At 38.8% G+C, this 27,884-nt stretch overlaps 1 protein-coding gene across 1 annotated transcript in view; it reads left to right on the plus strand.

Moving 5' to 3' along the window:
• The window catches only part of EEFSEC (eukaryotic elongation factor, selenocysteine-tRNA-specific), a 94,174-nt gene that overhangs the window by 30,188 nt on the left and 36,102 nt on the right, over positions 1-27,884 (plus strand). The window contains exons 5-6 of the mRNA XM_009581464.1: positions 7,845-8,483; positions 22,734-22,890. Coding sequence (XP_009579759.1) covers positions 7,845-8,483; positions 22,734-22,890 — 796 coding nt within the window. The remainder of the gene's footprint in view (positions 1-7,844; positions 8,484-22,733; positions 22,891-27,884) is intronic.

A 27,884-nucleotide genomic window follows, 5' to 3' on the forward strand; every position in this document is an offset into this window, starting at 1 on the left:
CTTTGTCCAGCCTGAGCATGGGAGGATTAGGTTCTGGTGAAAAAATTTGAGATTATATACTTAAAGGCTACAGGAGAATGCATAGGCACAGAAGGTAACTTAACTTCATGTGCAAAATCTTAATCTTAACACTTGCTAGTTTTTGATTTGTGATCGTGTGCATGAATATAGCATACATGTAATTTAAATTAAAATTACAGTATTAGAGCAGCATGAGAGTAAGATCGTTGACCTGCTGCTTTATTTACTGGATGCATAGCCATATTTTAGATACTGTGCAAGGAAATAAGCTAAAGGGATTTTAGTGTCCCCTTTTATATTGCTTTATTCCAGTGTTGCAGTGCAAGCTCTTCAGGCTGTGGTGTTATTTTATCAGGAGGAAGAGTATATTAAATAAAATCTGATAGCATGTGTGTGGCATTACATAAGCACCACAGGGGTCATGTGGTGAATGCCGTTACAAACTTCACTTAAAAAAATTAAGTTAAAAGAATCATTCTGTGTGAAATAGTTTTTTCCTCCAGATGCTATGTTCCTTTCCCATCTGGAGGCAAAGTGAGGGTGTGGACAAATAATAGATTCTAGAAACATTCAAGATCTTTCAGAAAATTGTTACTAAGCCACATGATCTTGGTGGCACTCACTTACCAAACTTTTACTGAGGTTTCTACTCTTTGTAGTTGGTCCTAGCTGCCGTTGTGATGTTGACTCAGAAGAGATGGCTTTCCACAATCTGAGCAGCGGGCAAAGTTTGCATCGTGTGATTGCTGTTCAGCAATGTACTATTGACACCTCCTGTTTTATCTCCATTTTATGCTGTTCTGAAATCCTGGTTGAAGATTTGGAACTAATGTTTCTCGGTGTTCATTGAAATACGACATGAACTGCAAAGGCATCTCAGAGAATTAAGAAAATATTCCATATCTTAATTTTTAAAATAAAAGATTTTTTTTCATGTGGATGGAGTAGGGCAGAGGCCTTGACTCATCGTTTTTGAATGCTCGTTGTTGCTGTCTTGTGCCTTGACAGCCTAGGTGTCCTTTTGACACTTTCAAGCAGGAGTGGTTTACCTTCTTCACTAAACACATTGCTGCATACTATACATCTATAGGACTCAGCTTTGCTTGTGAATGGTCATCCCTCACAAAGCAAAGAATTCAGCATGCTTCACGTTTAGAAGAGAATTTATGAAAAGATGTGCTTACATCTCAGAGCAGTCTTATGTTTGGATTAGAGCTTTGTTTAATTGCCGTATATGTGCTTAGACAAGGGTTGGCTGAAAACTAAAAATTGTGGTAGCCTTTCAGACAAGTGGGCTGCATTTTTTTGACAGCATAGCTTGATATCCTCTGACCACCAAGAGGTGATACTGGAAGCAGGAAGATGAGACGCCTTATTCTTTACTTGGATTTGTAGTATAGCAATAGGGAGGAAGACAGTCATTGCTTTCAAAAGCAGCAGATACGGGATGCGTTTTGGTCGTGCATTTGGGCCTTAAAGGTTTGCTGCTCCTCTTCAGCTGTAAGCAGGCACTTGTACTGGAAGATACTAAGGTGGTGTTTCTTGTATTTGGCACTCTGCTGCAATGTATGGTCAGTTTATGCCTATCAAGTGGTTTTTTTTCTTGTTTGTGTGCTGATTCAGGCAGGCTTGTTCTTGATGTGTTCCTAAACCTCAGGGCTGAAATGGTGCTTTCTTCATTTATCAGTTCCTCTCCCTTCTTGGATGTAAGTTTAAAGATGCAGCTCTTAGCAGCTGGGCTCTGAGAGGTGATCTTTGTTTTAAACTGGTTGGAGTCTTCTGCATTTAAAGTGGGGTCTGGTTTTTTTGTAATACATATGTAATACTCCTTTTACAAATGCTGCATTTATAATTAGTATCTTCTCTAATAGATTATTAAGACTAATTATTTTAACTTTGCAGTTTCTCATCAGTATTACAGGGAAGTATGGTTGCTATATCTTTCATATCAGAAAGATGCACTCACAGCATTGGGAGGCAGCAGGATGACTAGGTTCTTATCTAAAGAAGCTATGAGCAATGGCATATGGTTGATAACTTAATGGAAGTTAGATAAATAAAGGAAAAGAAGCTCTGACATATCAGGGGAAAAAGTCATTAGTGGACTTTTTCTGTATCCTGTTTTCTATTAGTCTGTACTAAACTGCTTTGAAAATCTTAGTGGGCTTTTCCTTTGGTCTTTAAATATCGGGTTCTGTTCTTATATTGAACACATTTGTTTATCTCAAGGGCTGAACTGTTTGGGTGCTTTTGGTTTCCATTTTGCATTTTTTTAATCTGCATTTGAACATATAAACTTCTCTTTTCTCACCCTTTTTATAGACCTTTACATAATGCTTTAGGAACATTAATGTGATTATACAAATAAAATTTAAAAAGTGAAGCAAATCCCTTTGCAAGTGATGTAAGATTTCAACGCGTGGCTCTTGATTTATATGATGAGATATAATCAATTCCCTTGTGCCATTATTAGAAAACAAAACGTGAGTGAATTTCTTAGCAAAGTTTGTGGAAGTTTTATAATGGTATCCAAGTTTTCCATGTTTACCTACGTTGTTTGCATGCAATAAAGTCTGTCTCTTTAAAGTTGCACTCAATATTGTTTACTTTCTTTCTGTGTCTGAATGCCTAATTCCCTAAAAGAAGAGGAAAATATGTCTCTATTTAGTGGATTGCTAAAACGGGCCTTGCACTCTCTTCATGGACAAGATGAGGTAGAAGTTGCTTTACAGACAGCATTTTGAGGACAAAAATTGGGTGCTCAAATGCAAAGAAATGCCAAAGATATTGGTCATAGCTGGTCTCAGTTACAAATTCCTATTGATTAGGACAGAACTCTGGAGTATTTAACATCATTCTGTTGGTAGGTGGGTGGACTGAGTTGATCCAGCCTCAACTCTCTACTTGAAACTTCTATTGCTGTAAAGCTAAAGAAAATATGTGAAAGTTTAGAACTGTGCCATAACTTGTGGGGATCCCTTACATTGGGAAACCGGATATGCATAAGAGAAACAAATCTAATACTGAGGGCCAGTTGCATCCTTTTCAGTGCTTCCAGGTTTGTATTTTAAAGGCCAGACAAAACAAAGATGAATTTTAGTTATGTACTTCAGTCTCTTGGAGAAAAAAAAAAAACACAAACCTACATTTAGAGTATTTTAAACCATGGACGAATGTCTCTGTCAGTCGGGGTCAGAGTGAAATGGAATGAAATACTGTACTGGTGTTCATGGTCTGCTCAGAAAACAGGAAGTGAGTGATTTAGAGCTGCTCTGGCTCTTGTTACTTGATCCAGTGGGTGCAGATCAACTCACTGATTCACTTCTCTGCTGCTTCCACGTCTGACCTTTTGAAGGAGGTGCGATTCCAGCTTGGTTCTTGTGTGATCTAATCCACCTCCCCCAGTCACTGTAGCGTTGTTCTGGTCAGATTCTAATTCCTGCATACGTTATGCTCTTAGAACAGAGTTTATGGTCAGTTAAGATGCTATGCTGCATACTCCTTTTACAGTTGATTCGGTATCGAGAATATGTAGGAAAAAAAGGAATGGGCTTGAATGTGTTCTTCCCATTTGCTTTCTTCTGTCCTCTTACATGAGTATGGTAACTTTAGATACAAGAATAGATACCATGAATATAAGGGGAAAAACTGTTTACATTTAAAACAAATATAGATGGGCTGATTAAATCATCCGCAGGGTACTGGATAGGTCAGCATGAAGTGCTGATTTTCAGAGGTTGAGTAATGTAGTATTTTTACCTTCACATGTCTCAGGACCAGCAGACCTGTCTGAAAGCCAGACCCCACTGCAAAGATATCAGGTGATTCTTAAAGCTCTGAGCACAGCCAGGGTGGGGGGCTTGCCTCCCATGAGGCAGTTGGGGGCAGCATAGATAATCTGCTTTGGTTGGGGGGAAAAAAGCTTTACTTTACATGATTCTGCAGATTATCAGTGTTTTTTTTAATTAGGATAGTGTTTTCTGAAAGAGAATTAGTCAGGATCCAAGACTTTTCTTGAACTTGCATTGGAGACTGTGAGGATCATCAGCAAATGTATGAACGGGAGCAATCCTGTTAAAGCCTCATGCAACACTGGAAAATACTCTTGGATCGATACTCCACTGCAAAGTTTCTCCTACACATAGGAATTACAGCAAACTTTTGTCGTGGAAAGTGACACTTTACAATCGTATACTCTTTTCAATGTAGTTTAACACAGAGAAATGTGGAAGAACACAGCTAGTGTTCTGATACAAGCCAGCTCTCTATGCCATGGTTGAGAACTGCAAATCTCATTGAAAAAGCTTAATCATGTGAAGTGAATCTTTTAAAAGTACTTGTTAGTTCTCCTTCTGATAGTTATTTATGGGCTGCATGTCAGATGCATGAAGCCTAATCATTTGAGTTAATGTAAGGGGAGAGAGTAGGTATAACACTTTTGAGGAATGTTTCATAGATCCCTAATTAAAAGCTAAGATGTATTCTGAGTATACGCATACAAGAATAGGTATTTTTAAACATGATCTTTATTCTTCAATGTTGTCTGAGTTCTGTGAAAGATGTTTCAGATGAATGTAAGTAGACTGTTTTAGAGACTGGCAAATATTTTCTGTAATAATTTCACTGAACTGCTTAGATGAGTAGTTTCTAAAAAATAATATTAGAAACTGGAATATTAATAATAAAATAAAGAAAAAAAATCAAAAAAATCTTTCTATTGTGGCTCCGTGTAAGGTAGAAAACTGCATAGATCTTTTGTGCATCTCCAGTTCCAGTTTTGTCTTGGGGAGTGACAGGGATGGAAGATTCCTTAGTTCTTGTCGGTTTACTCACCCTGTCCATGGTTGTAGAAGATGGAAGACTTACTGCCGGTATTATCACACATGAAATCACTGAAGTCTTTCAAACCCCCATGGTTTGGGCTGGTACTTTCCATATGGCAATTTCAATCTTGTTTATTTCTTTGAAACACGTATGTTTAGAAAACCTTCTATTTTTTTTGAAGTCCTTAAACATTACTTGTATCACCAGTGTTGCAACTATCATGTGGAGAGGGAGGGGTAGGTTATAGTGAATGAAAGAAGGAAGGGTTTGATTCAAGCCACCATACTTCCAGCCTTCAGAAGTTCAACCTTGGAAGTGAATAGAGAGGTGGAGGTAAATGCTAAATTGTTTCTCTCCAATCCATCTAGATAGGTTGTACTGTCTAGGAGGTTTGGCTAAAGGGATAACGAGTATATATTTGAATACAAAAATGCTTGAAACTGAAATCCTAGTGAGTATTTAGAATGGCCTTTTAAATCTGTTCTGACATTAGTTAAGATCATATCAAACTATTTTGGTCCAGGCTTTTTAGTGAGGGGTTTTTCTCTTACGTGAACACACCTCTTGATCTCCTTTCTCGTAATATTCTGTGGATTCTCCAAGAATTGGGCATTGATGTGGCATTTGATTTGAAAAATGTTGCAAAAATAACTTACTAAAATCTGAAAAAGGACGTTTCTTTTGGGTTTGGTTAGCAGCCAGAGATCCGGGGAACCCAAACAATATTTATAGTGGTGAAGCTCGTGGCCATTGTTATGTGTAGAATTATCATTTCAAGAAGGAATACAGGATTTTTGTTGTTTTCCAGAAGCTGTGCAGCTGCTAGATTTTTTCCTCCCTTTTTTAAAATCTGTTTTCTTTATATTGCCTGTGACTTATTTGCTGACTTATTTGGAGAGCTCTTTATATTTCAGTTACTGAAGGTTTTAGTTTAACCAATAGACTTTTCATCTACTCCTCTATTTTGATCTAAGTTTATGCAATTTGTTCCCCTCTGAGTCTTTCTTCCTTTTTTTCTACAGTATTCTCTTAGTATTGTTTAATTTGGTGAGGTTGGGAATAGGCATACAAGGATTTGTCTGAAGCCAAGTACGACGTCCTTCATATAGGGCAGCAGGCTTTGTAGAAAAGGAAAAGGTGAAAAACATAGTTTTGTTTCCACTTACGCATTGCATCCAAGATGCAGGAAAAAAGCTGATGTTTTCAGTATTATCCTGTAAGTAAATAATTCTGTGATTAAAATTAATAAGGTTAACTTTTCTGGACTGTTTGGAGTTGTCTAACCTAAACGATGTGTTCTACACTGTGTGACATACTGAGAACGAAGCCCGGATCTGCTGAGTTCAGTCCTTTGGTTTGGGATTCTCTTCATCAGTGCTTGTGTATTTTGGTTTCTTACTTTCAAGAGTTAGAAGATAAATGGGGTGGGCCAGGATTAGAAGATGGTCTACTAAGGGACATGCAGTGGTTAGAGATTGATTTGAGAACAGTTCCAGCTGAGTAAGACAGATACTAATGGTTTGAATGCTGAGAATTGTACAGTAGCATTTGACAGAACCTTTTTGATAGCTGTAGAATTGGTACTAAGAAAAGGGAGAGAGAAGAAGAAATTATACTGAGAGTTGAGATCTGTTCTAGCAGTGTTATTGTTCTGTAAGCATTCACAGTATAATCTCTTGATAAAGATACTGTTATTGATAAAGATAGACTAAAGAAATGATTTCTGGAACGGAGCATTCCCATGGAGAGTTCAGTTCTTGGATCTGAATTTTGAGGTTTCAGCCCTTCAAAAATATGTTGTGTATAACTTTTCTCTACTAAGGACTTTTGTCCAAGTACTTAATATTTATTTAGGGGATAAATTTTTTTTTTAATTGCCAAAAACATCATTTCAGTATTAAAAGCTTGGTGTCTAATGTAGGGACTTCAAGCAGAGTAGTTACCTATCTGAGCATTAGTATGGATGCAACAGGTAGCAACATAAACATATCAGAAAAAAACATTTGGTTACATGCAAACTGGGGGGAAGGGGGGAAATCTTATAAAAAGATGGTTTGCAGAACTAAAAGAAAAGCCAAAATGAAGCCTTGTTAAACTAAACTGGTTTAGTCTGATCAAGCTGAGCCTAGATTGATGATCTTTAAAAGCTTGTTTCATTCTTCTCTTCTCCTTGAGAACGCCTTGAAATAAGTAATACAATAGCAAGCTTATTAAGGTCAAACTTTTATAGCATCTGGGAAGAGCTAAATAAATTTTAAATATAAGTGGTGGCCAGTGCTGCACTTTTCCTACGATAATCCTAACAGATGGAACCCCACATTTTAGTGACAGTGATGCTAGCCATATATTTACGAACACTTAAATTTTTGCAAGAAAGCTTTGAGGACTTTTTTTTTTTTAACATATGGAATGTCATAGACTAGGAGATGGTAGATTTTTGTATTACTAATTATTTTGCAGTGATAGTTTATAAGATTTCATTGTGCTTGGTGTTGTACAAATACATTATAAGGAAAGGTTTTTTGTTCTGCACATTTTACAGTTGAACTCAACCAATTCAAAGATGCCTATGAAACGATTTTCATAAAAGGGGTGGGAAAGCATGGATGGGTATTGTGGTGCTACACTTTTGATGGTGCAGGTGCTTAAGGGGAATACATTGAGTAAGCTATTCCATGGTGTGGGTATATCTGTTGATTTGCAGATAGTATGTAGGTATTGCAGCACAGATAATGCAAATATTAACATAATTACGGCCATGATAATCTTAGAGTCTTATGAACAGAAGTAGAACAAGGTAAGAGGCTCAAACCTGTGGCAATTCTAAATGATGGGGTATGTTCTTAGTCTGTTCACTTCCTACTTTTTGAATTGTGGACTCTTCTAGAAGGTCAGTCATCTTACAAGAGAGCATGGTGTGATATGTGGCTTTGTGCTTGTGATGCACTCCTGTACAATTAATTGCTTCATTTTTTTTTTTCTTGCTCTTTCATCAATAGGTGACAAAGAAAGTCAAGTCCATGCAGATGTTCCATACTCCTGTGACTTATGCTATGCAGGGTGACAGAGTAGGTATCTGTGTAACCCAGTTTGATCCCAAACTGCTAGAACGAGGCCTAATTTGCACCCCAGAATCACTTCACACCGTCCATGCTGCAATAATTTCCTTGAAGAAAATCCAGTATTTTCGAGGATCTCTTCAGACCAAGGCCAAGTTCCATATCACAGTTGGTCATGAAACAGTTATGGGAAGAGTGATGTTTTTTAGTCCAGCCCCTGCTGACTTCAATGAAGAAATTCAAGAAAACGTTTTCGATTTTGAAAAAGATTATCTTTATCAAGAGGAATATTTGTCCAAGGACTCAAATTGTTCAGATGAGAATAAAGAAAATGACCAGGCAGAAGTCCAGCTCCCAAGGCAACAGTGGGCTTTGCTAGAGTTTGAAAAACCAGTCACTTGTCCTAAACTGTGCCTTGTGATTGGCTCCAAGCTGGATACAGATATTCACGCAAATACCTGCAGGTTGGCGTTCCATGGGGTACTGCTCCAAGGTATGGAAGACAAGAACTACATGGAGACTTTCCTTCCAAAGCTGAAAGTGTATAAACTGAAGCACAAAGAAGGACAAGTGGAAAGGGTAAGCTCTCTCTTTAGTGCTATACATGGGAAGGGGAAATATTTGTTCTGCGTAAGTACATATATTGGTAAGCTACAGAATTTTCACTGTCATGTTCCAGAGTCTCACATTTTTTCTTATGTTTGTATACCTAGTGTATTACATCTTGTCTGCCTGCAAACAGTCAGAAATCAGTGCTTAAAAGTGACTCGTTTATTCAGTTCAATGCAGTGTTGAGTAATTTGATGCTGGTTTTTCACTGATCCTTTTGGTGTCTAGCCACTCTGTTCTTCCTGCAAACTTGCTTTGTTTGTGTACTTTCCTAAGTGGCTCATCTGTTCTCTTCAGTTGACAAAAGTTCCAGCTTTCCATTGACGTATTTTACATAGTTATTCCGCCGTATGTTGAAAATCTAAAGCCAGTGTAAAACAAATAGAAAGTAGTGTTAGATTAAATAACACAAAGAACACTATTAATTCTTGCATGCATTTTCACAGCTTATTAAATAAGAACCTCAATTATTAACATTTATTTTAGTAGGCAAAAAGAATCTCCTACAAGATGCCTTATAGAGCTATAGCATGCTGAAGTTGGGATCAAGCTTGTGACATGGAGAACTTGGAGCCTTGATTAATGCATGTTGTTTCTGTGTTGCACAGGTGTGCTATAGTGCATGTACTTGACACACCTCATTGTGGTAGAAAATAGAGGTGCTTTCTAGAGGAGTTAGCATCTACAATAAAAATTAATTGGGATTTTTTACTGTCCCTTCATAGATACACTGTCTATAGTGGTTGGTATTATTATATTGCTGTCATAAGTTTGATCTTGGTGGCGGTTACCTTTCAGTAATCAGTGGAGAACCATTTGTTTATACATCCTATAGTGGATTTTTTCATTATGAGTGGTATAGGTGGAGATGTGCAATATATAAATAATTTAATTGCTTACCCCTAAATGAGCAGAGTTGATGTAAACTTGAGCAAATGTTTACTTGATGTATTAGTGCAGTAGGTATTTTATTAACTTTTGGGTAAAGGACTATTGTTTGAAGAAAACATTTAGTGTTCTTACTTCTTTTCAAAATTCCATAAAGCTGTGTTGATTACTGTATAACATATATCCTTACTTTACAGCCCATGCTGCTAATATCCAGAGAGACCTGGCTTACCAACTCCTTTTGTTTCTCTGTGGCTGTAGGAATATGAATGAGAACAGAAGTTTGTGGAGACACATGCTGCTTGTGTTTTGTTTAACTGAAATGAACTGGTCTCGGATTCTTTCTTTATTTTTACTCCCAATGCAAGGCACTAGTCTATGGGAGTTGAAAACATGCAGAGTACCAACTGTGTGAGTGTGAGTTGTCTGACTGGGTTAACAGAGTTTGCTGTTAGCCTCGGTCATGTATTTTTAATTGTTTTTATTTAGTGTTATTTTCAAATCCTTTGCCAGTTTACTTATTCTACTATTGATTTTACTGTGTAAATAATGAAATAACGTTAATCAAATTATGGATATTTTATTTTCTGGTCCAGAAAATAACCAATGAAAGTGGGTTATTGAACATTTGACCAACAGTGTCATTTATTAGGCTGATATATGAGTGAACTGTTTTGATATCTTCCCATGCCTTTTAAAATGTAGAGCTGGGGGTTTTATTATTTTATCCTGTCTTCATCTGTCTCTCACTGTGCGCTATATATGGGCCTTGGTCACTGTCTGTATGAATACTAATTGGCCCTGTAAATGAACAGTTGCCATTAAATAGTCTGTGTCTGCAGGTTAGGTTTGTTCTCGGATTCTGCCTCCTGTGGTACTGTAGATACTCAAGAGTTGGCATTTTCCCTGATGCGTGCGGAAAGGACAGTGAAGCAAATGTCGTAAGAAAAGTTCACGATGTAAAGTCATAGGGGCATGCAGGGACTTGGGAGAGTTGGTGGGAAGAGGATTGTGCCAGTTATAAAGGACCTTCTGGGGAAGTATTTACAGCGTTAGCTGAGGTAACTACTAACTATTAAGTCTATGCTTTTGCAGAGCAGAGAGCGGCAGGAACAATTGGGTGGTACAGTGACTTATTTTAGTACACAAAGTCACTAGCTAATAGAAAATCTGAATCAGCTGGTCCCACCCTGCTGCTGATGGATGGCTGGAGATTATGATCGCTGAATTTAGGGTGTCTATTCTTGGCAGTGATACAGGAAAATTTCTTTCTCTGTTGAGCAAGGAAGCTCCCCCCTCCTCACCTTCCCTGGGGAGGCATAAAAAATAATAATAATTAAAAAATACATGTTACCTTCACGAGAAGTGAACTTTTCCTCCAGGGAATACTGCTGGGGAAAATCAGCTTCATAGCTTCCTGAAAGGGTGGGAGAGAGGGAGGCAGGGGCACGTAATGTCCACCTTCGCGGGTTCAGCATGGGGTGGAAACACGCTCTTGGAACCAGGCTGTAGTGGAATTCAATAGTACCCGTCTGTAAAACGCTGCAGCTAAGCTGATGTGGGCTCTCCCAAGCCCCCTGCTTGCTGCTAGAATTAAAATAAATTCCCTGCAGTTTAACTACCAGTTTACCCAGGAGAAATCAGGCATTTATGGTTTGGCTTTTTGTTCTGATTAATTTCAGAGCACTGATGGAATAGTAAGAATTGTAAATTCATTAAGTTTCAGCATCACAGTACTTTTCTTTTGTGACCCTTGTGCACGGCATGCCCCTGGATTTTAAGGTTTATTTTTTTAATAAAAGAAGAACATTTATTCTCAAAGATTTTTTGGCTCTCTAAGAGCAAAGTGTGACATTTTTGCTGTTACACAATCAAATCTATGAACTGGGTAAACACCGTATTTTAAAAAGGTAAAAAATCATACTTAAACTAGTAAACGGTCTTGAATTAGTACATTTTAGTGAGAAGTCATGCCTAAGCTTCCTGGTTTTTCTCATCTGCTCAAGTGATGGTAAATGTTCTACAAAAATTCAAGTACCCTTGCACTTCTTTTGTACTGCTCACTGTTTCCTTTTGGTATCTTGCCTCTTTAATGCTAAGACTTGAGTAGAGCTTGACACTGGGAGAGAGTATCAAAGCCTTACTACTGTTTTTCACCAGGATCTTTGAATTTACCTGTCTGCAGTGTATTCTTGAGCCTCTCTTTTCACATCCTTGATTATTTATCTGCTGGTTTTTTTTTTTTTTTTTTAAGGCATGTATTACTGTAGTATCTGAGAAATTTGGCTTTAAAACATTTATCATCTGCCTTTTTGGTTAAGTTAGTGTTGTCTGAGATGCTGCATAGTGCAGGAAACTTGCTTCTAACCAGGATGGGGCATTTTGGGGTCTGCACCTATGCTGGGATTGCGTCTTGGTTACGAAAAAGTTGCACAATTCAAACTGGAGTTAGGATTTTATCTGATGTTTTTGAACTGCCATAGAAGTGTGTGGATGCTCCTGTTTTGCTTTAGACCAGAGTTGTTTTGGGGTTGGAGTAAGTCTTTAGGGGTTTGTTTTAAGGAAAATCAAAATCTACCATTCCCTCAGAACTAAGAGAGCACTGGCAAAGGTTTATATTTGCTTAACTTGGTGATTTAAAAATGATGTGAAATACTAGTCCAGTTTTCTCCTGTAAAGGGGACTTAGAGACAGGGGAGAAGTTCAGTGGAAGGAAGTTTCTGTCGAGCATCTTTCTGGCATGGTTATGTGGAGGCAGAGACTGTTGCCCTCTGGACACTTTATTTTTGCAAAACCTTGGCTGCCTGACAGATGTACTTTCGATAGGAAAAAGAGCTAGGCTGGCAACAAGTGGCTTGTACTGATAAAAAGGTAAAAGCAGGGCTGAGTGTGCTATTGTGAACAGCAGTGTCGCTTTGAGCGTGATGTGGGAATCTTCGTGAAAAAAGGGCAAATGAGATGCTGTGAAGTAAGTTTATCCCTCTGAATTGGCATACAGCGGTGTCTGTGAATGTCAGCTTGCTAAACTGAAGCAGGTCAGCAGCCCCTGGCGTCAGAGACAAGCAAATTATGGAGATAAATAGCAACTGTTGTCCTTGGTCTTGTGCTTCTGGTGACGGGCTGCTCACCAGTCAGCTCTTCGCAGTTCTGTGGGCAGAGACTTGTATTAGTCCTAACGCCATCTCTGAAATGTCTTCGTCTCTGAATTTTACCTCTACGCAGCATTGCAGATTAATTCTAGCCTGACTCACGAAGCAGTTACTCAGTTCCTGGGATAAATCCTTTATATTTGTCACGTTATTTGCTCTTTGGCTTCCATGGACATATAGCTTGAGTGCAGAGAGTTTCAACTGAAAGGTGAACTGTAGAAGTGCTTCATGCTTTCCTGCATGACTCAGATATTCTGCCTGTTTTGAAAGTGTTTGCACAAGCAGGATTTATCTTGGGATGGTTGCCACAGGGTCCTATTGTTGAGGATGCTCGTAAATCAGTAGCTCTGTGGCAGAAAGAAAAGGAGAAGGAAAACTCTGGCTTGCTTGCATAGCACAAGCTGCACCTTCTGCACTTTCAAGCTTGTGTAGTGAAAAATACGTGCATGTCTCAGCTGTGATTGTTTCCCATTTTAAGAGTAGCAGAATGTTTTCCTATGAGAGTGGGCTTGTCCTTCCTAAAGATGCTTTCTCTGTGTTCCTCTGACATGAAAAAGAATTAATTCTCTCTGTGTATTTCAAAGTTTTTAATGTATTTTTCTCATTATTTGCCTTGTTCTTAGGCTTTACTTACTTGATGGTAATCACGTTGCACTTGTTTCTTCAGCAGTTTCCTTTCATGTGTCAAAGCTACAGGATGTCCTAGTTTTATTCATAGCCACTCTGTTCCCAAATTTTGTGGGTTGCTGGATAGTGAGTTTTCTTACTGAACTTGTTCTTGTGGGGACTGAGGCCATCATGTAGCTAGCATGCTTAGTTTCTGGAGGATGGAATAATCACTTATTGCTTAATAACAACATGTTACTAATTGTTTGAATATTGGTGTGATCTAAATGTCCCCAAGGAGAAAAGTATTGTTGCAGGAGCAAGATGTGAAAAGCAGGGTAAGTTATCAAGATTTTTATCGGAGCATCTCTTCTGAAGCTTGAATGGAAGAGAAAAAGCTTATCTTTCAGCATCTTTTAGAAGTGTTGGTTTTTCTCTTCTTACAGTAGGATAACAAGAGCTGTGTCAGAGCAAGTGCACTACCTGAGTTGTCAAATGGAAGGTCTCTTTGTCATCATTGCTTAACAGATCTTTCTGGCCTTTCAGAAGAAGGATGAGATACTGTGGAGATGAGTACTAGTAAGCAACTGCAGGAAGTTTGAGAAAATAGTATTTAAATTTGTTGATGACCAGCAATGACCCAGGCTGTCCTTTAGGGAGCTAGACATTTTGAAAAGCAGTGGTTGTGAAAATGACATTTTTTAACAATTATCAGCCATATTTTGTCTTTTAATTCCTTATGGCTTTTTATGAGTGAAAACACCAACATTTAGTTCACAGAGTACGTGTCAAGTTTACAGTAGTTCAGCCAGAGACTTAACTAAACTGCTGGAGGAGGGTACGAAAGAGGAAAAATGAACTCACCCATGAGTGAATAGGAACATCCAATGTGGTTCACTTAGGGGATGAGACCAGACTTCTGGGGAGGTTGTCTTTGCTTGGGGAGGCGGTAAGTTAGTATGGGAGTGCCAAAGTATTCCTGTCTGGAAAGATTCCTGAGTAGAGGATCATGTGTGAGCAACACTGGTACTTTTTTCACTGAATCCTTTCCAGTTATCTTATCAGTAATACCAAAACTTGTTTCATTGAATTGTGCCCGTACATGGTATTTAAAATATTTGCCACAGAAATACTGTTCCATGAGTTTTTCTATTGCATGGTTCCAGTGCCGCTAGGAATGAAGAGAAGTAAATTTTACCAGCTCAGATAGATTCTTCCATCTAATTTATTTCTAGATAAAGGATGTTTCATTGGCTTACTAGGGCAAATGTTTCATCTGCTATTTTCTTATAGTGGCACTGTAGTTCCAGCAGGATAGCAAGTAAAACATCAGGCAGGCAGTGACGCTTTCTGGGTGACTGATACGGTGTGCGGACTGATATGAGCACAAAGTGAGTAACAAGACCAAACTGTACAGTGAAAACTGATTGAGTGCTGCCTGCAGGCACAGGCAGTGACCTGGGCTGTCTGCAGAACCTTCTGTGACTCTAACTGGGAGAAGTGGTGGATGTCACTCCATCTACTGTAAACATGCAGACGCCACAATTAATATTTTTCCTGCTTTGAAGTCTGAACATGAGTTTGTTTGGTTCTGCTTGGCTGCTGATGGTATGCTAAATACAGTAATAATACAGAGATGAAGGCAATCAGGTGAATAAAAGTGCACAGCACATTCACTATTTAAAATGCACTGTAAAATAGGAATATAAAAGATGCATTTATTTATTGGCTCCTGTTTAGTTTTTGAGTAAAAGAGTTGAGAAGCTTAGTGGGGGAAGGGGGAAAGGGAAGGGAGGGCTGTACGCTCATTAAACAGAAAAACCATTTCTCTTAAACAGTGCTGAGAAAAGAGTGGCGATGTTTACTGACTGACACAACATATGGATTAACACGGTAGAATAAATTTGTCCTAAAAGTGTACCAGCTAAGTCACAGAATCTGCTTGCTTACTCATACGAAAAGACTGGTATTTTGTTCACTCCCCAAGAAAAGAATGGCTTGCTTCACATGACTGGGTAGTAGAATTTTGCAAGGTTTGAGTAACACCTATGGTTATTATTTATATTATTAAATTTAAAATGCAGACATGCTTTTGGGTCTTACAAGTGTATGGACAGCTGGTCTTGATTTTTCTGAGGTTGTGTAAGAGTCACCTGTGGGGGAATCGGTTTGTCAGCAAGGCAACCAATACACCATTTTATTTATTGGATACAAAAATAAATTAAGAATGTTACTTAGGTTGCAAAATCAAGCACTTGAAAGTTAGGAAATACCAGATTTACAGTTGCCTATGCAACATTAATTCTGTTCCCCTGTGCCTCTACCCTGTGCACTTAATAAGGCAGGGTTCCTGTGAAATTTTTTTGGATGTGGTCATGTAAAGACTATATCATGGGGCATATCAAAGAGGGACAGGAATAAGGTTGTATGGACATCTGGCATTTCTTAACTTCTTAAGTGCCCAATTCTGCAACTTAAATAACTTAGGTTTTATATAAATGTAATTTCCTAGGCATTTTTGAAGTAAAAAAGTAAAGGAAAACTAAACCTATATATTATTGAACTGTAGCCATCCCTCTACTGTACACCTTCACTAGGATTTGAGTTACAAATATTCAGCAGCGTAACACAGACTTGTATTGCTTGATACCCCAAACCCTGTTAATGAAATGGCAGAAGGAAACTGTTATCCGAGAGAGATGATGGACTGTTGGGCTTTAGGCAGAGGATCCACACAGTTAGAGATCATTAGGGGAGGGGACAGACTTGGGATGTTTGTATGTCCATGTGGTGTCTTCAGAAGGGGATGCGAGTCTGTGTTAAGAGTCGGCTCTTTCCTCTCCCTCGACATCAGTTGCTTCATGCAGCTCTTTGCAGGCATGTCCTCGTTGCCTGCTTAATTTCCAGTGAGGATTTTGTAAGCTTCTGTTCTTTGTTCCTCTCTGTCCTCCCCGAGCTCTTTGCGGGCAGTTTCCTTTCGAAACAAATTAACTTACTGTCACTATACTTGACCTACTGCTATGTGCCAGATCGAAGTGCTGTTCCAAATGAAACTTGCTGAGTCTCACCCATGTTTCCTTTTGGATGTTTAAGATCTCAGAACCTGAGATAGCCGCACTTAAAACCCTTTAAAATAGTTGAAGAAAGTGCCTGAGTGTTCTTAAGTCACGGAAATACCACCAGAGTCCTTCTGGCTGCTCAGAACTGCAGCCTGGGAGGAGCCCTCTCCACCTTGGCAGTCCTCTCTGCATCCTTCTTAAAAGGCTGGGTCAAGACTTCTGCATCTACAGATCTTCTGCTCTACAGAACAGCCTCTTTCTTGGTTTGTGCTTGGATAGTAAGCATTACAGGGTTTTTAATCTATAGCATTTCAAGCCAGGGCTGGCTGGTCTGGAGATGGAGTGTCCTGAGCACTATAGTATGTAGTAACAGTCTGTAGCCTCCTTTTTTCCCTCTCTGTTGATGTTGCTTTTCTTACATAAAGGGAACGCAGCATAGACTGGTGTAAAGATTAATAAAATCATGACATCAACCAGTTTCTTCTCACTTGGTAAAATGAATGTGTTCTTAACTAGTCTGTGTCAGGAATTTAGTGCCTGTGGTTTTTTGGGATTCAGCCCTTCTAAACTTTAAATAGAGGTGAAGGAAACTTGCACTATAAAGGTGTATAATGAAGTTAGTGCCCTGTTTGTACCCTGTGCGTGCCTGGAGAACACTGATTGCTATGTGTAGAGCTTTTAAAATCTAAACCGGTCTGGTTATACAGTTCTTACTCATTATCCTGAGTCAATACTAAAGGTTCCTTTTTCACTCCTGCACTTGTTTTAACCAGGTTATAGTGATGGCAAAATGCTCAGCAAAGGGAAAGGCGTTTATGGCTGCATGTTAGAAATTCTCAAATGCAATCGTGCCTTTACTGAGAAAGGAAGAGAAGGGCAGAGAAAGGAAGATGTTTCTTGGATACAAGAAACATAGGCTGGGGAGAGGTGGGACAAAGATGTGAAAACCAAAGTTAGCGGATATGTGGAGATGTCTGTGTGATGGCTTCTTGCTCTATTAAAACAGCACCAATAAGACATGAGGTACTGAAGGAGATGACCTCTTCATCTCCGTTCCTTCCTCCTGGATGGATGTTCAAAGGCAGAAGTTTAGTTTGTTTGCTTGGACTATGGTGAGAAGGTGGTTTTTAGAGCCTGGCACACAACCGAAAGCTTCTAGTGCTGGAGGGAATTGCAGAGAGAAAAGCCTTTAATACTTTCATGCTGATGTAAGCTCTTGAGGAAACGACGTGGCTGACCAAATCTTTCTTTCTTTGTATCAAGTCGTTCACCTAGTTCTCAGTAACAAACTAAAAGCTAGACCAGTATTTGGAGAATCAAAAAAGCTTCAAACCCAATTGTCAGTGAAATCCTCTCAGTTTCTTTCTCCTTCACTCTTTTTTTGCAGCCTCATGTACCGTCATTTTCTCAATGCATGAAGCCACATTTTAGAAAGAGGAGAACAGGAATTTGCAGCCTCCAAAATATTCCCATTTCTGACACAGAAATGGAAAAGTGCTCGAAACTGTTTTCTAGAAATAAATGGGCTGTCAGTATCATGATGAAGATGTCTCAAGTGTACTTTTTCTAAAGTACAAAAAAGTAATAAAAATACTTTGTATTTTCAGTGTTAGTCATAGGTTCTTTTTTGTTCTTTTTCCCCTCCTGTTGTTTTCTGCTTTAGTTTCAACGGGACATTTTTCAGTTTGGTGAGAGTAATCCTCAGACCTGTTTTATCCTTTTTTAAAAAATTGTTTTATTTCTATTTAAAACCATATAATTTTAGATTAAATCAGAAAAGGTTGTTCTTTCCCTCTCTGTGTCTCTTTGTAGTGTTTAATATTCAATATCAGAAATAGTGTGGCCAGCAGGAGTAGGGTGGTGATCGTGCCCTTGTACTCGGCACTGGTGAGGCCGCACCTCGAATACTGTGTTCAGTTTTGGGCCCCTCACTACAAGAAGGACACTGAGGTGCTGGAGCGTGTCCAGAGAAGGGCAACGAAGCTGGTGAAGGGTCTGGAGCACAAGTCTTACGAGGAGCGGCTGAGGGAACTGGGGCTGTTTAGCCTGGAGAAGAAGAGGCTGAGGGGAGACCTCATCGCGCTCTACAACTACCTGAAAGGAGGTTGTAGCGAGGTGGGGGTCGGTCTCTTCTCCCAAGTAACCAGCGATAGGACGAGAGGAAATGGCCTCAAGTTGCGCCAAGGGAGGTTTAGACTGGACATTAGGAAAAACTTCTTTACTGAAAGAGTGGTCAGGCCTTGGAACAGGCTGCCCAGGGAAGTGGTGGAGTCGCCATCCCTGGAAGTATTTGAAAGACGTGTAGATGAGGCGCTTAGGGACATGGTTTAGTGGGCACGGTGGTGTTGGGTTAACGGTTGGACTTGATGATCTTAGAGGTCTTTTCCAACCTTAATGATTCTATGATTCTATGATTCTAATGCTTTTACTTTCTGTGTCTCAAACCTTTTCTTATTTCCCATCTCATTCTGGTATTGCTTTGTTTCTTCCTGTGTGTTTCTGTTCTGATCGCCTTACTTTTTTTTCTACAGATATGTTAAGACATGGAGTTACTTACTCTCAAAATGTGTGTGATGGATTGTTTGAGAGGCTGTTCAGATGATAGCAATTTCTAAGTTATCTTAAAAATGAGAGTGGTTTAACAGGCTGGACAGTATAGCTTGCTACCGCTGCTCAAAGGGAAATCGCAGAGTTATTTTTCTTTGGAATTATACTATGGTTTGCACTGAATGCCAACACATGTAACATTAACTGTGGTTTTGCAAACAATATAGAGTAGCGTGAGTACTGCTTAGATGGGGAGTATGAGGTGGTTAATTTTTTCTGTGAACTTCTTGGTATTAGCAAAAGTGTTATGTGCCAGAGATGCTCATACTTCACCTATGGTTATAAAGTGCTGTTTACTTTTCTCCTGCAAACACAAAAGCCAAGTGGGAAGGGATATTTCATAAACTCAGTGCTATTGTGTCCTCTGGTCTAAGCCATAAAACAAGAGTAACAGAGACGTTCCCTTTGAACTTGAAATCCCTTTCTAAGCTGCTGATCTAACCTAAGTGAGAGGGGGAGACTATACCAGCCAGAAAATTTTTCTCTTCTGGGTATTTCTCCCCCCCTCCCCACCCCTTTTCTTTTTTTAAAGTCCTTAAGTGAGTTTGATGCTGCACCTCTGCCCATAAATTTAAAAAAATATTATCGTAATGTAGGTCAGTGAACTGAAACGCCACTGTACACCATGGGGGATTAAAGTCAGAGAGGCAGCCCTCTCCCACTCCCACTAGGTCATATGACAATATAAACAAGAAATGCAAGGAGCCTTCAGCTTTTTCTTGCCCTAATCCTTTGTTTATGCAGCACTTAAACTGACTTTTGGGGTCGTCTCTGTCTGGCATTAAAGCCCTAAAGCTTTTTGAAGTTTCCCTGAAGTTAATAAAATTAGTCTGCCCTCATTGCTAGGCCCCTTGCTGCTGCTTCAGAGCAGACTGTGTATCCCTTACTGTCTTTGCGGCATTTGGCTTTTTAAGTTAATAATATTTTATAACAAAAAAAAGAGTGTTTGAGAGAAAAGCAGAAAGATGTCCCAAAAGGCTGTTCAGCTAATAGGCAAAGTGATTGCCATTGTAGATGTTCTGAGAACTCAAAGGGGATTAACTTAAAATCCAGCGATTGGAGGTAAATTGCTGGTAAAGTAATTGGAAGTGTTGAGTTTCAGTTGGAGAGAACAGTGTGCATTTCTGTGGCTTTTTACAAAGCAAGACTAAACCAAAAATTTAATTTTTCTTTTATTTTCATAAAATGGTCTTAAGGTTGAGAAAATGAGGTTTCCTTCGTAGCAATTCTCTCTCCTTCACCTATTTATTTTACTGCAAAGACTGATGACTTATCTTGGGTTTTGTTACATCAGGCATTCTCTCATTATTTAGTCTTCAGGGATAAGTTGGTGATAGGCTAACTGGGGGGGACAGATGACACAGGATGGGATGTATAGTATTTAGTGTATGAGACTGAGACTTCGGCTCATAAAGGTTTTATTCCAAAATAGCCATTCAGGCAAGTCACTGATCACGTATTATCTCAGCACCGCCAAAGTGGTTGTTTTTCTAATGGCCTGTAGAGATGCCCAAGGAATAATGGTGATACGGGCAGGACATATCAGTCAGCTAAAGGAGGGATTTTTTAACAAGTTGACCATTGGAGTGGAAGTGACAGCGCAGCTGGAGCCCTCGGTTACTTTACTAAACTGTGTGGTTAGGAGCAAGACCCTAAAAAGCACTTTTATTTGTAAAAGATGGGGGGTTTTAAAATCAAAAGGTATTAAGTAAATATGGCATGCCTAAAGGGTGGTAGATTTTGTTGTGGTTATAACCCTTAATTGTAGGTTATCATTACCAGTTTACTCACAGGTACGTGATGCCTGTAACACTTGTTCACAGAAATCATTCTGAGTTTTTTGTCTGACAGCCTTGCTGGGGAGGCTCTAAACTGAACCATGCTAGCCTGGTATGATTGCTCATCCTGTAATTCCATTTTTAATTAAGTTAAAGATAACTTTGAAGTGCTCTTGGAAAAATAAAAGATGTTTATGCTGTCTTTAAAGTTGGCTTCCTGTGGCATTTTGGGGGGATAACTACATAAATAGTAGATATATGGAAGATTCTTACTGGAGTGTAAGAGACTGTCTGTATTTCAAACACAAGGATAAGAAGCATGTAGCCAGCGGTGGAGGAGAGGGATGTTCAGTTTTGAAATTCTTGTTTTGGGAATAAAAGATTTATAGGAAGAACTAATATTTTTATTTCACCAGCTAATGCAACTGGAAAAATGAAGAAGGTTTTGAGAATGTAAGTGCTTCTTCAGGTTGGAATTAACAGCTTCTTTTTCTGCTAGTCTTCTATTTCAGACCTGAAGAAAGGCAAGTGTGCCTGAAAGCTTACTTCCCCCTCTACCAGCACCTCCTATCAATGGCTCTAGTAAAAGACATTATTCAGTTTTAAATTTAAGCCAGAGGTTGCCAAGCAGTGATACCACCATTAATGATTCACAAGCTATTTTGAAGCAGTGTTTGTTGGGGGGGTGGGAGAGGACAGACACACCGAAAAACCAGAAACGTGACCTTTTGGGAAAAGATGAGGAGTTGGATGTTCTGGCAGAGAATGTTGTTGAGACATCTGACTGCTACTCCTACAGCCTTGACCCTGCACTCAGCTGGGAGTGGAGCTGCCTGTACTGTTGTCATCTGCATGTGAAAGAAGGAAGAAGGGCTGTAGACATTTCTCATCCTGCATGCAGCCCTTTCAAGGCTGTTTATAGCTGAGCGAGTAAACCCCATTTAAAACAAAACAAAAATTAGATTTCTGATGCTATATTTACTGCCATACTGAGATTGGCATTAAAATAGAGGCATACATATGTAACAAAATAATAAACAAAAATGCTGGGGATTTGAGTCTGTATATTCACTACTGTTCATGGAAGGGGCTTCGGGGAAGGAGAGTAGCTTAATAAATCTGCAATACTTTTGAGTCATCATTTAAACTGAATAAAGGGGAGTGTTCAAAATTGGTTATAATTCTTTACCATTCTAAGTCACTTCGGTCTTTGAAGCCCTTATGTTTATCTAAAAATTGCTCCCAAGATATGAAGAAGAGCTGCAACTTTTGCCACCAAAAAAAAAAAAAAAATCTTGAAAAGATTTAAGTAATATCCCCTTATTTCTTCTGATAAGTAAATAAATGTTCTTGCTGTGGCTATGAGGTAGAGTAACTCCAGGCGTTAGGTATACAAGGATATTCACACCTACAGGATTAGGCTCACTTGACTGCACCTTATACTTTGTAATGCCTAAGGGAGGGTTGTTTATCTTGCCTTACCCACCAACCTTGCTGCCTCTTGTTCCTGATAGCTTAATTAAGAATTCAACTTGGAATGGTTCTTCCCACTGGGTTACAAACCTTGAAATTAAAATTGGATGCAATGGTCAAAAGGCTTTTAGTTTAACAAATCAATGTGTATGTAAAGGTGAATATTTAAAAGGCTCTATTTAGAAACTGAGTAATTCTGTCATTTCTTTGGAAATGTAGCTGTTGGAGTACAGTTCTGAAGATAAGAGACAGAGAATGTTTATGTAGGTGATCATGTACTTAGCTGTAGGGTAAGTAATGGAATAAACTTTTTGTGAGCATAGGTACTTAAGTGACTTTCATGGAAAGGATTCAAAGCAGAAAAGACATTTTAATTAACTGATCTTTAAAGCATGTTCTGATGCAGGTTTTGTTCTTCCTGTATTAGTAGAAAGGAGGTGAAAGCAGAAATATATTAATTCACATAGTCTTCTATGGTTTTAGGCACAAATTGCCTTAAACTCAGTAGCTTAGATGACTTGTCTAGAGTTTTGTTTATTTGGGGGTGAATGGTTTTCCAAGGGTAGGGTGGTAGAAGTCACCAAACTTAATGTATCTCATAGGTATAATTTTTCTTGTCACTTCAGATTGTAGGCTCATGAAGCCCTATTTCTTTTGCAGGTGATGGATGATTATAGTGTGATTGGCCGTTCGTTGTTCAAAAAGGAAACAAACATCCAGATTTTCGTGGGTCTAAAAGTCAAACTATCTACAGGAGAAGATGGAATAATAGATGGTGGTTTTGGACAAAGTGGCAAATTTAAAATCCGAATTCCAGGTAGGTGCTTATCAGCTAACAAATACTAACCATAGAATCATAGAATAGTTTGGGTTGGAAGGGACCTTTAAAGGTCATCTAGTCCAACCCCCCTGCAGTGAGCAGGGACATCTTCAACTAGAACAGGTTGCTCAGAGCCCCCTCCAACCAACATTTCCAGGGATGGGACATCTACCACCTCTCTGGGCCACCTGTTCCAGTGTTTCACCACCTTCATTGTAAAAAAATTTCTTCCTTATATCTAGTCTGAATCTACCCTCTTTTAGTTACCTATGTCAAGTGTAGAGGATCTTTCCATATTGCAAGTCTGAATGTTGCTGATAGTCTCCTGAAGTTTTGAAATCGGCTCATACTCAGTTGGACCACTGATGATTTGGTGGATTGTGCCTCTTCTAATTAAATGATGGCGGCTGTGACTTACATTATGAGACTGAATGGCCTGAAGCCACATCTCCTGTGTCAATAAACTCCGGTCTCAGACTGACTTCTTGTTAAGTGTCAGTAACATCGAAATCATGCTTTGCCCAGAAAGGTTTGTGGAAATCTCTCCTCTCTTAATGTACGTATGATTTGCATCAGGGCCCTTCTGAACAAATAAAGGAAAATAAACCTGCAATCATTTTTACCTGTAGCTGCTTATTAAACCTAGTATAGTCAATGCAAGTTCCTTAAATCGGCTCTGTTATGCATGTTATTACCTAACTTGCCTTCAAGCAAAAACTGCTTGATGAATGAGTTTTGGAGTTCTTGAGAGGTTTTTTTTATTGCTTGTGTCTCCTGGTTTTATGATATTATATATTACTATTTTTCATCCTTGGTGAATTACAGCAAGGATTTATGCCTCCTTAGGTTAAAACATGAGGAATGAAGGGTGCTAGAGTTTATAAGTGTCATTACTGGTTTTTTTTTCTCCTTCTTTTAAGGTAGGAAAGTTATTTTGAGCCTTTTCAAAAGGCAATAATAGGTGCTGCATTTAACTCAGATTATGGGATAAGATTTTAAGGATACTAGGAGTACTTTGTATTTCTGTAGTGTCTTCAGCCCATTTGTCACTAGTTAATCCTCCACTCTCTTTAGGGACATGAGAGAGATTACTTCTGTTGTACAAGTGGAGAAAAGAAATCATGGTGTTATATGACAGCAAACAATCACATAGTGATTGATCTACAGAGAAAACTGAAATTTCCTGATTTCTTGCTGAAGATGGACTATTTTCCATTTTACTTAAGGCTTGATGCAAATGCACTAATTTTGATCCTCAACAAATTTCCTTTCTTCTTTCTATCACAAGATAAGAATTTCTGACTAGACAAAAAACCTCCTGTATTCTATCCTAGCTCTAATTCCAGTTTTGTCACCAAATGCTAAACTTTGCAAACAGGTCTGAGAGCCTAATTAGCAAGCACAATGTATATTTAAAGAAAGAAGTTGCACCAGATATGTTTTGCATTTTCTATTATAGAAAAGCTTTTAAGCATTCACTGAGATAGATACCTTTAGGTAGATGGTGAAATGATGTGTAAATGACCTTAACACTGAAAAGGGTTCAAGCTGAAAATCAAGATGATATCTTTCTTAAAAATGTAGTGTTCTTAGTAGCTTTTATCTCGTGGAGGCAAAAATATGATGAAAGAGAAGAACAGCAGGAGGATGGCATTTATGTTGCCATTTCCACATTTTGAATGGAGGAAATGGTTCTTCATGGGATGGGGAGAAGCCTAATAAGGAGTCTTTGTCACCATTGTGGATGTAAGCAGGAGCTATAATTGTGAACCAGCAGTTACATTAAGAAAATCGTACACAGATTTAGAAAATTGCTTTTTGCTCTGTATATTGAGTTAGTGAGAATAAATGATACCTTTCACCAAGGCGTTCATTATCTAATCTTGGTTATACTCTTCTGATGTTTAACAGAAGGCTGTGAAACAGAGGCTCCTTTATAGTTTGTTCTTTCAATGAGAAGAATATGTAGTAGAGTACTAGAATTCAATACCTCTCTAAGGTAGGCAGAATAATACAACTTAGTTTTCTTTAGTCTGGGTCAAATTTGGGTACTCTTGCTCTGTGGAAAGAAGAGGCAATAAGCTAAATTAGCTCAAGCTAAGAGTATCAAACAAAGTGTAGCTAACGAGGCAAAAGCCCACAGAATTTGGAAGGGTCTAAAAACCTGTGTCTTTAAGAGTTGCAGAGATTTGTGCGTAGGGGGAGGGCTATTGCTGTGATGCTGTTTAAGTCAACTGCAGTTCACATTCCTTTGTTAGGTCAGTGTTGCTTTTTTAATGTGTCTGCATCCTGTTTGCGGGTTTTTTAGTTTTGGTTTGGTGTTTTTTTTTTTTTTTTTGTTAAATTTAACTGATCAGACTCTTCTCTCCCTTCCCCCCCATTCTTCAGCCTTGCCTCCCCTTGTATAGCCTCTCTTACAGATTTCTTTTGTGAAGAGCTATTTTTGATTTTTCTAGAGTTATTTACCCATGATTCCTTCACAAATGTATCGGGGAGCCAGGAGGGAGGGGAAGGAAATGTGAAAGTTGAAAACTGCCTTGGACTGCCTTAGGCTGGCAGTCAGTCAGTCCTCTCGTATTTAAAACCAGTCTTAACCTCTGGAATCGATAGCTTGTTTGGGTAGTTAACCTGATGATAGCTAAGGGCTGGTTTTAGAAACAAGCCTCTATATGGCAATAAAAATCAGATAGATGTATCAGAGACTTGTGTCCTGATTACTTAAGGTAATAGTAGACCATGGCACGTTGTAGGGTATTAGATGGTTCCGCTGGTGCCAACACCCTCCAGCACTGTGCCTGCTCACGCGAGCAAGTGTTGGGCTCCCCAAGTGTTGTTCTGTAGTTTGCCTATAGCTCACAGACGGGGAACGTTGTCTTACGTCATCTGTGGGCTGAAACTTGGCAGACCTCATGACTGGGAATGGCAGAACACGGATCTGTTTCTTATTCTGGCACTGCTTGTGTGCAGCAATAATTCAGATACTTTGCTCTGCTCTTCTGCTCTGTGAAATGGGGATAATGACTATCCATTTGGGGCGGGTGGGAAAGAAGAAATCTCGGATTTAGATTTATTCCAGACTTGGAGCATTAATATTTCTTGAAAAGGCTTAATTATCTTTCTTTAGAGTACAAAAAACATATCTAGAGTACGGCATGCAATTGGAAGTTCCTCAGTCGCTGAAAGATGTCAGCAATTTGGAAGAAATACAGGAAAGAGCAGTAAGAATACTGGAGAGGCTGAAGGGATTGATTTATGAGGAAAAGAAGATGAAAAGAAATGCATGAAACTTGGCTAAACGATGTCTAAGTGGGAGATATGATTATCTGCAAGTATTTGAAGAACGTAATGGAGAAGAATCCCTTAGGGTGGTCCAAGGAGGTAGAAGTAAAGCTAATAACATGAAATAAAGCAAAGTGTAACTTGACTATTGAGAGATGTTAGTTAGCAGAGATTTCTGGTGCTGCCAGGTCATCTTTGCAGAGGAAGAAGATGTAGTTCCGTTTTGAGAGTACTTAAGTAGTTTGCCTGGATGTTTGCTAGTGCTTGTGTCAGGGTAAAATGGACAGGCAGCGGGATGGTGGAAAGTAGAAGGACAATGTATTTTTCATCTCGTTTCTGTTTTTGTGTTCAGGCATGCTTTTATTGCTTGAATGACAAGATATAACCTACTTTCTAGACTGTTTGCAGCAGCATCTAGTTTAAAAAAAAAAAAGTATTTGCTGGCACATCTGCTATTCTGTAGGGCTAGGTTGTGGAGCTGTTTGTTTTAAGCGAGGAAAAAGTTTCAAGGCGTGTTAATCAACAGGATGATGCTTACTTTACAGGCTGGTTGTATGATCAAATACATAAAAAGGGGGACATAATCTCTAAACTCACAAGAGAGTTTTGCTTAGTTTAACAAGCTGCTTGAAAAACAAACGGGATTTGAAAGGCAATTTAAACTACAGTGCTTTGCAAGTTATGCTAGTGTGTGTGTATGAGCAAGCGAGCTACTGATGAAGTGCTTCTTGCTGAGGTGGGTGATATGTGGCAGCTGTTTTAGCTGTAAATGGGAACACTGCATTATATAGTCAAGGTAAATGAGTGAAAGGTATTGTTCACCTTTGAAATCAAGAACAAGTTTGGGGAGGCAGGAACTGTATGTCTAAGTGTCTTATTCTAAAGAAGACAAAAGCTAACAATAACAGTCTTTGGAAAATACTTATTTCAACATACGTTGTACCTAGGAATGTCATGCCAGTTGATAAGAAATTGAGAGGAAAGTTCACTGAATCGTTTGAATAACTTAGTGCTAATTGTGGATTTTGTTTAACTGTCTCTCACCCAAGAATTGACCCTGTACAACTCTGCTTGGTTTGCAAAATCATGATCTGTTGTTGTGTCTCACGACATGTTTTAAAAGATTGGCTCTAGATATGCCCATTTCATTGGTTTTGGCATGTTGCATTTGTCTTGCGCTTAATTATTGTAAAATGTAGCGACTTTTTAAATCTAATTGGAGCATATGTGATATCTCGGGCATAGTTTCCTATGCCTATACTTTCCTTTCTGTCTGCCTTTATTGTGTAGTTGCTAGTAAAGTGTTTGTCCTTTCTAAGGCACTGCGGTGTGTTTGACTGCAATTCTTTTCTTCTCTTTTTGACTCGATAGAGTAAAAATTGCTATATGTGAGATGAGTTAAAAGCTACCTTATTTCTTAATGCGAAAGAAGCAGTGCATATCTAACACTCATAACAGCTGAACACATTTCTGAACTGAGCAAATTTAAATGTAATAAAAGAAGAGATAAATGTAATAAGAAGAGATACAAATGAGAATATTAGAATACGAGCTTTTTCACTTTGCTGTTCTTTTTACCTGTACAGGATAATAGTAGTTTTAGGTTTCTTACAACAGGTGAAGACAAACTTGTTTGTGACCTTGTCTTTTGTTGCCAGTAACTTTTTGCCTTGCATTTGTAAGTGTTATTGCATATGAGAGGGCAAGTCTGT

Source organism: Fulmarus glacialis, unplaced genomic scaffold (genome assembly GCF_000690835.1).
Source record: "Fulmarus glacialis isolate BGI_N327 unplaced genomic scaffold, ASM69083v1 scaffold6287, whole genome shotgun sequence".
NCBI lineage: Eukaryota > Metazoa > Chordata > Aves > Procellariiformes > Procellariidae > Fulmarus > Fulmarus glacialis.